The sequence below is a fragment of the Leptonotus elevatus genome, chromosome 9 (assembly GCF_054856555.1).
Source record: "Leptonotus elevatus isolate MCC_2025b chromosome 9, RoL_Lele_1.0, whole genome shotgun sequence".
Taxonomy (NCBI): domain Eukaryota; kingdom Metazoa; phylum Chordata; class Actinopteri; order Syngnathiformes; family Syngnathidae; genus Leptonotus; species Leptonotus elevatus.
Genome location: NC_141247.1, coordinates 26,224,259 through 26,232,602, shown reverse-complemented (window position 1 = coordinate 26,232,602; position 8,344 = coordinate 26,224,259). Strand labels below are relative to the sequence as shown.

Here is an 8,344-nt window from a genome sequence, read left to right as displayed (position 1 = left end):
AGCCTGCCCTAATGATTGGATTGGAATTATTACAGCTATAGATATTTACAATGTAAACATTGACCTGTCAAATAAGATCTTTGGGAGTCTTATTTGACTGCTCAATACAGGTCATTGGTGGTATTCTGTTTTTTGTTCATTACCTCGTTCTTATAAAAGTCAGGCAAAATTGAATTTGCTGAAAGAGTGGACAATACAAAGGACAAGCGAATTCCTGACCTACAGTCTCGCATTATGTTTTTCTTTGTAGACTTGAATTACCCAACAGACACCCACTGGACCCAAAGCCAACAAAACTAGAAGTTATATGTTTCTTTTATGGATGGATGTAGAGTTCCTATATGAACATTCAATTCAATTTCAATCATGTTTTTTATTTCATTCATTAAAAAAAAGAAAAATGAAAGGGGACAGAAAGAAGTGAAACTTGTGGTATCTGCCCCTGATCAAAAAATAATAATAGATTTTTTTTAAATTGCTTTTGCAAAGTAACAAGTAAGATTATTACAAGTTTATTTTGAGAATGAAAATTCCTTTTTCACTGCGACTTGAAAATTGTCACTTTGCTGAAATGACCAAAGAGGCAATCAGCGCAGAGAAGACAAGAGAACAAGAGCGATGCGGCTCGAACCAATGATATCGGGCGGCATTCCACCTCGTAAGAGATGCGGCGAACTGGAATTGTTCAAGTTAAACACATCACAGCATTTCTTAATACTTTTGTATTGTCCTTGTTTTGAGGTGGCCTTTCAGTCTTGTGACATCAAGTCTGCATTGATACATTTTCACATGAGAAAGGAAGCCATTGAAACGTATTTCAGTTTGACAAATACATTTGCAACATTTTTATTTACTGACTGGAGTGAAGAAACGAAAACTGCACAACATGAAGTAAGAAACATTCAGACCTGGAACTCTGTCCCCCGGCCTCCTTTCATTAAATACATTTCTTTTCATTTTCTAGTTTGTTTTTTTAGATCTTCTTGTTGATTTGGGTTTTTATCCGTTGAAAATTCAGATGTTCCGTAAATGTAGTGTTTTATCAATGAAATCCATTCTGCTCCTTCTTCGTGGTCCGCATCGACTCTTGCCAGCTCATCAGATGTCTTCTTGCTCAGCGCGTTCTTTGGAGGAAACCCACCTGCTGACCATGACGTCCTGCACGCACGCACATCCAGCCAACACGTCATTTCACAAAATGGACATCACAAGAAAAAGTTCAGACATGCTTGGCGAGCAATTAGTGGTGGTTCAGGAAATCACCAATAGTAAACGCACGCCTCGCTCAAAAAGCTGCGATTGCAAGCATCATCGCCGGCGCTCATTCGCACTGAATGGAGAGCTGCGAGTCAACCGCTTGGCGTCCGTAACCCTGCGGAGGCGGGGGGTCACGAGGCTCCTCCCTGCCGGAGATCGACAAGCGCTTGGTGTGCTCGCAAACATTTTTGCCCCAAGCTTTAACCCTTAACATACAAGGTACATATCAAAGCAGGGTTTTTCTTGAGAAGCCTGGCGAGCTGCCAGCATCGCTTAAACATGGCGTGCGTGCGTGCGTGCGTGCGTGCGTGCCAACGGTAGAGAAGGTCTGAATTTAGCTGTAGAGCTTTGGATCCTACCATCCAATCACGGTTATGCACGTTGATGACGCAAATGGCAAAATTGTCCGCCCGCACATACCTGGCCGTTCGTGTCACGGAAGGCCCGTTGCACACCTTTCCTTAAGCGACGTTTGAGCTGCGCCGGCTGACGTGGCTAAACGTGGCAAAAGTTGGCTTTGCATCTGCTGTCTACAAAGTGCAAGTCGCTCATCGTCATCTCCAGGGCAGCCAAAAAAGCGGAGTTAAGGCAAAAGGAAGCCACGCTGGACGCTAAGCTGTCCAAATGCGTGACATCAGCAACAGCAACAAAAGTGCTCGTGTGTCACATTGGCCTGGTTGGGAGTGCATTGCAGTGGCTTTGAACTCAAATGACACGGCTGAACACGCGGCGGTACACGCCATCACCTGAACCTTCAGTTTGCTCAGACAGGCGGGCGAGTCCAGCTCCGCTTCGGACAGGTCGGCCGGACGGATGACGTAACACAGCAGCAGCTCCTGCAGGGGGAGCGACAAACACTTTTGGTTTTCATTACGCAGGACGAAAGCAGCCAGTGAAATGCGCGGCGGCGGCGGCGGCGGCGGCGGCGGCGTCACCTTTGAGACGTTAGCGGTGATTCTGCTCAAAGTCGCCAGAGAACGCCAGGAAAACGGACGCAGCGTAGAACCCTGACAATGCTCGTCCACTTTTTCAACCACCACCGAATAACTGAAAAACAAACGACAATGTCAAGTTGTCACATGTTTCGGCACGGAAGAAGAGGAGCAAATGTTTCATTTTGACTTCTCAAACGGTTTGGATCCGTTTGGCTGCGTGCGTACCTGGCGTGGTAGAAGGGAGGCCCTTTCCTGTACAATACTGGAACAAGAGAAGAAGAAAAGACATCCGTCATGTTTAGCGTCAGACTGGCAGTCCCACGTTGCACTGCTGGCACTTTTCTTACGCATGTCGGCGCCATACTTGGCGCCGCTTCCCGTCTTGGGGACCCACCCCCTGCTGCGAAAGTGATGGTAGGCCGCGTAGGAGCTGACAAAGTCGGGGCGCAGCGCCACAAACTGCCTCCATAGCTGCGTGATTGACAGGGGCTCCTGGCCAATGGCAGAAGAGGACAAAGAATCCGTTTTGAGGTTACGTGTTTGAGAGCTAGCTTATATGCTACATGTTCCTTTAGCTTTGCCAACTACGAGAACAGAGTGCGGAAAAAAACGAAAACTCGAATAAGGCGCAGTCGAAGCAACCACGTATTTGTAGCGCCTTACTTCTCACCACTGGGAAAGGCAGACAGACATTTACCTGCCGCAGGTGGACAGACAGGCAGCCCAGACTGTAGACCAGGAAGAAGGCCTGCACAGACGGACAGCAAGATGGCTACTGGAGCATTCAGACCAATCCAAGTGCCATCGATCAGGTGACATGAATGAAAACACAAATACAAAGTTTCTAATCTGGACCTCCTCCAGGCCGAGTTGTAGGTATTCTGTCATCCGTGAAGGATTCCGTCGGAGCTGCCGCGTCTCCTGAAACAACACAGACGGCAAAAGATTCACCTTCAGCACCGCAAACATTCACTTCACGAGAAATTGAACAGACAATGAATCGTCAGTCTTGCGTGACTTGAGACTCACGTGGTCGGCGTCAGCGATGACAAGGACAAAACCAGGACCCGGAACTCCAGGAGCATCGTCTGTCTCAGAGTCAGATCCTTGGTCGGGACTGAGGTCTGGGCTCAGGGCAGGACCAAACTCACGGATTGGGCTCCGATTCGGTTCGGGGTCGGGGTCAGGACTGTGGTTAGCGTGGCCATCCGCTCGGGGTTCGTCCCCGTTGTCCGCCTCCCGTCTTAGCTCGTCCGCTTGGACAGGCTGACGCAGTCGTAGCAGCATTTGATTGACAGCCACACGAGCCAACCCCTGAGCTAGGAGTGCTGACTCCGCCCACCCGACCAGCTCCTCATACCTGCGGGAGGACAAATATTCAATTAAATTGGCTTGAGTGCCTTTCAATGTGTAATTAGGCTGGAGCTTAAAAAAAAAAAAAAAAAAACGACAATACATTTCCACAGCATTTCTGGGTGCACAAGGTAGTTTAGTTGAACTGGCTTTGGAGTAAGCGGGTGACCAAGGCCAGCAAGACAGGCGGTGATGTCACTCACCTGGCTTGTGAGATGACAGGAAGTAGGAAGCCTTCATGTTCTGCAAATATATATTTTTTAATTATAATTTGAAAACAGTGGAGTCTGGCATTGACCAGCAACTCAATTCAAACGTAAACTCACGTTGCCATTGGTCGGAGACGCCGTGGTCCGGTCGGGCTCTGGACAGGACGCCTTTCCCGAAATATCCCTGAAAGAAAAAAAGGCGAAAACAAGTTTGCATGTTTTTTGTTGTTGTTTTTTATCATGTAAAAGAGTTGCCTGGGTTTTTTAAAAAATTTATCTTAGGATACAATTCACAAAACTGAGACGAGTTGCACTTATTTTCAGAAATAAAAACATGTAATATTGATTTGGATGTGTTCATTTGACATTTTATGGGTAGGAAGAATCTCATTTTATATAATACGTCCTGAGTGACAAAGTCAAATAAAAGCCAAATGAAAGCCTAACTCGAGAGCTGGCATAATGGAAGCAATTGTTTAAACGCAATTGTATTAGTCATACTGTAAATTATATCAACATCACGTGAGACAGAATTTATAGTCATGTCAACTTTTCGTGAATCCCCAAGAAGTTCTCCATTGTGCTGATACAAGACCTCACCAACGACCTTGCGAACGTTGTGACGTCCAAGTCGCGTTAATGGCGGATGTTGTCGCTCACCTGATTGTAAATGTCGCTGATCTGCTCGGGCTCCGTGACCAGCACATGTCGGTTGATGAGGTCCGCCCGGAAGCAGCTCGTCGTCGGTCTCGCCGCCGCGCGCGTCTTCTCCGGCGAGCTTCGGCTCACCGGGAGCGGCGCCACGTACTCTTCGTCCACTCGCCAGCGGCGCCGGGGCGGCCGAAAGTCGGCTTGCATCCCGCGGGCTCGCGCGGACGACCGCCGGGGACGGGTTCGCTTAGCGACCGGACTTCAGCTGTCGTTAGCTGCCTCGACTCTTTAGCATTCCGCTAGCATGCTGGCTGCTAGCTGCTAGCTGCTCACTCGCTTTGAAACACCGGACTGAATAAATGACTGGCTCGCCAATAGGCCAAGACTTTTGAAGCCACGCGGCCGCCACATTGCTCCTCCCAAGAAACGTTTCTCGCCATACAATCTTATACGTTGACAGTATTCAAATGTACTTCGTAGAAACAGCATGATTTATGTTTTAAATTTGTTAAACATAAACAAGAGGACCTCAGACATTTTACAACTTGCCTTAAATACAGGAGGAAACATGTATATTTTTTTATGAGAGAATTATAACTAATTCGACAAAAGATGCTTCTGCCAAATCTAATATTGGGGTCTTAAGGAACTGAGCGCTAAAAGAAAAAGGGCGTCTTCAAAGCAGCACATGGGGACTACTGTCCACTTGTTGTTATTTGGTACTTGTTAAAAAATAGTGACCACACCGGCCCTTTACTTAAACTCCCTACGAGCTGTATATGTCTCATCTGTACGTACACGGTATAGCTTATACAGCACGAGGTGGGAGGAGCAAGATGGCCGCCCTGTGACTTCAACGGCTTTGACTGGCGCGAATGGGCTACGGGCTTTATTCGGCCATGTATTCAGGTCAGTGCTTTGAAACAACGCAAAACAAGTGTTTCATCAGGACGGTCGTGACTCTCTTCCATCTGATTGCCGACAATGTGCTCTGACTGACATGTTTTTTGATGCTTTATTGAACAACCAACAACAAACATCACCAACAAAATCAAATGAACTCAAAACAAACAAACGTCCAAAAAGGTCGTGTTGTGGCTTTTTCGACATCACGCATGCTCCTCCCACGGCCAGATTGAATTTCACACTTGGCGCCGACCTCCCGGCACGCCATCACGGAGCCGGCGCCGGTCGGCCATGTAGAATTGTTGTCGTCCGATGTGTCGGCGCAGCGCGGCGTACTTGCACGCTCGGCCGACGGCGGGCGCGATCAAAGCGCGCGTGAAGGCGTCTCTGCTCAGACCGCGTGCGGCGAAGCCCTCGGCTGCCAGCACGCTGTTGACGAACTCCACGCAGAAGGTCAGGCAGTTGTGCGTGTCCTCGCAAAAACTGTCACACAGTGTCAACAAAGACGAGGACAATCAAAGCTTCCCTCTCATTACAACCTTGATTTGGGACAAGGACCTTGTCTCGCTCCTGGGACTCGTAGCGCCTGTAAAGACTCAAAGCTTCTTTTGGGACAATCGGAATTGGCCAAGAACAACAAGAAATGTGCTTCTGGTACTTTCGAGCCACGCTACAACTTTGCAAATGAAGAACCAACAACCTTCATTTGGAATTTGACCATCCTCTTGGGACAAGGACTGTCCCCGAAGACGAGAAGCCTTACTTGGGAGGGACGAGAACGTTCCCTTGCATGGGACTAGAACCGGCATGGCTAGCTAGCTAGCACCCGAGGCTAAAGCCAAACTCTGGCAGGGCTTTTACTGTCGGGACCTGGATTTGCCACCTCTGACTAGAACAAGTCCTGTTCCTAAAGACCCGGACCTTCGTTGAGGTCGAGACCATCCTGTTCTCCGCAGACCAGAGATAAGTTGCTCTTGGGATAAGAACCTGATCTTGAGACAAAAACCCTGAGACTGTTCTGTTGTCAGGAGCAACTTCTTCCCCGGGACCGAGCCGCAGCGTTGTGGACCACAACTGCTTTGTTTGGACGTGTGCGTACCTGTGCCAGGTGGGGTCCCACAGCGGTCCGTGCGAGAAGCGCTCCAGGTACTGGTCCCACTGGGCCAGCAGGTGGAAGGTGTGGGCTCTCACCAGCGGGACGCTCACGCAAGCGCGCCAGCCGCTGCGGTCCCGGCGGACGCCCCCCCCCGTGTAGTTGTACACCACGCCTACACGCGTCACAACTTCAGTGGCGTCCGCTCCATTCTCACGCCGCCATGATTGACATGATTGACATGGAGCTTACCTGACGTGTTGGAGATTCCCGTGTGAAGTTCTGATGTGCCGTCAAAGTCTCTGCAGGGGACATCAGCGGTCATGACCTCCGCCAAGGCGTGTGTGTGCGTGTGTGTGTGCATACAGCGAGGCGAACCCCCGCATATTGGCGCCGGGTCCAACGTTGGCCCATTTTGGGGGGGATGCATGCTCTCGCCTATTCACAGAAACTCAACCCAATCTCCTTTTTATATTTGGCTTTTCATCTTCTTCTTATTCAGGAACAAACAAGGAAAATGCTTTCATTGATGATGCGCGTCAATTATTGCCCACATTATTCTGGAAATCGATTTCCTGGTATTTGTGGACCCCCCCCCAAAACCCAAAACTCATTTGCAGTAGATTTTACCCAATTACCTGCTTATTCTTTTTCCAGGAAAAAAGATTTAAAAAAACAAATTCACGGCTGTTAGAATGTGTTGTGTTTTTTATTGATTTCTTTTTTGTTGTTGTGGAAAACATACCGGCCCAGAACAAAATGGATTCATCGCCGTTATATTTTTGTTTCTCAAATAAATGTTTTGGATATTTGTTTAATTCGATTTTATTGTTGTTATTATTTGAAGGTCTGAACACAGATTGTATTCTACTTTATTTAAATAAGAGATACAGGACAGAATGTGAGAAAATGTTACCGCCTCTCTGTTATGTTTCGGTTCTGTGGGGTTGGGTTTTTCTTTCATTTGGGGTGTTCTTGTGTTTTGTCTCGTCATGTGTAAGCACCTCCAACCACCTCCAACCACCTCCAACCACCTCCACCTGTGCGTTTACGCTTTCCCTCTGCCATTGGGTCCACTTCAACCCTAACACTATCGGAGAAAAGTGCATTTATCAAGTGTGTGGTGAGGTTTTAGCCTTAAAACATGTCTAATAAATGAAAGAATATAGTATGAAGGGGAAAAAACATTTGGAATAAACGATACAAATATAAACTGTGCTGTAATAAGTAAATGAAAGAAACATACTTTAAATGGAAAAAATGACCTTAAATGAATAAAGAACATATGACGAATGAAAAAGCATTCATGATAACCTAAAAATCATACAAAAAAGAAAAAGCATATATAATAAACGAATATATATATATTTACAATTAACCCCAAAAATACGGATTTCCATTATCGCAGGTCGTTTTTGGTACGCGATAAACAGCTAAAGAACACAGTATTCATGCGTTTGTCTTTAAAACCTCGCCATTTTTGTTTTTACATTCCTTCCCATTTACAGTTTTGGGGATTTTTCCCAGTTCTAATGAATGTCAATTATCTGTGCATATTTTGAATGAGTTTTTTGCCTTTTTCACGACCCTGACTTTTTGGCGTTTCTTCTGAGAAAAGCTTTTAGAAGGAAAAAAAAAAGCACGTTTCTTCATGGACCGTTTAATGAGCCATTGAGCATCAATTATTGATTGCATTTTTGCCGACCCCTTCCAGCGTGTCATGCACGTGACGTACCCGTCGATGGGCGCGACGAGGAGGCAGCACGCCGTCTTGTGTCCGTCGCCGAGCGGGTCCGGGATGCTGACCGGCGCCTCCCGCAGTCGACTTCCCGCCAGACGTTGGCCGCAAGCCGGACAAGCGGGAGGCACCGAGAAGCAAAAGACGTCCTTGAGGCAGTCGTGGCGCACGCAGATCACGGCCGGCTCCGCCATGGACGCAC

At 47.5% G+C, this 8,344-nt stretch overlaps 2 protein-coding genes across 5 annotated transcripts; both read right to left on the bottom strand.

Moving 5' to 3' along the window:
- Positions 1 to 815: 815 nt before the first annotated feature.
- On the bottom strand, positions 816 to 4,771 carry tsen2 (TSEN2 tRNA splicing endonuclease subunit). Of its 3 annotated transcripts, none has more exons than XM_086084034.1 (11): positions 4,415 to 4,771; positions 3,872 to 3,938; positions 3,749 to 3,788; positions 3,222 to 3,552; positions 3,048 to 3,113; positions 2,890 to 2,940; positions 2,540 to 2,684; positions 2,418 to 2,454; positions 2,193 to 2,304; positions 2,004 to 2,093; positions 816 to 1,158 (listed from the first exon to the last, which is right to left on the bottom strand). In XM_086084034.1, exons 1-11 carry the CDS (start codon positions 4,610 to 4,612, stop codon positions 1,099 to 1,101), a joined length of 1,197 nt encoding a protein of 398 aa, XP_085940160.1. In that variant the 5' UTR covers positions 4,613 to 4,771; the 3' UTR covers positions 816 to 1,098. The 3 variants fall into 3 exon arrangements, with proteins under 3 accessions (XP_085940160.1, XP_085940161.1, XP_085940159.1); XM_086084035.1 differs by having other exon boundaries at positions 2,010 to 2,093; XM_086084033.1 differs by lacking the exon at positions 816 to 1,158 and having other exon boundaries at positions 1,171 to 2,093.
- Positions 4,772 to 4,927: 156 nt separating this feature from the next.
- On the bottom strand, positions 4,928 to 8,340 carry mkrn2os.2 (MKRN2 opposite strand, tandem duplicate 2). Of its 2 annotated transcripts, XM_086084038.1 has the most exons (4): positions 8,140 to 8,340; positions 6,657 to 6,706; positions 6,411 to 6,579; positions 4,928 to 5,794 (listed from the first exon to the last, which is right to left on the bottom strand). In XM_086084038.1, exons 1-4 carry the CDS (start codon positions 8,334 to 8,336, stop codon positions 5,548 to 5,550), a joined length of 663 nt encoding a protein of 220 aa, XP_085940164.1. In that variant the 5' UTR covers positions 8,337 to 8,340; the 3' UTR covers positions 4,928 to 5,547. The 2 variants fall into 2 exon arrangements, with proteins under 2 accessions (XP_085940164.1, XP_085940163.1); XM_086084037.1 differs by having other exon boundaries at positions 5,643 to 6,579.
- Between the last annotated feature and the right edge of the window lie 4 nt (positions 8,341 to 8,344).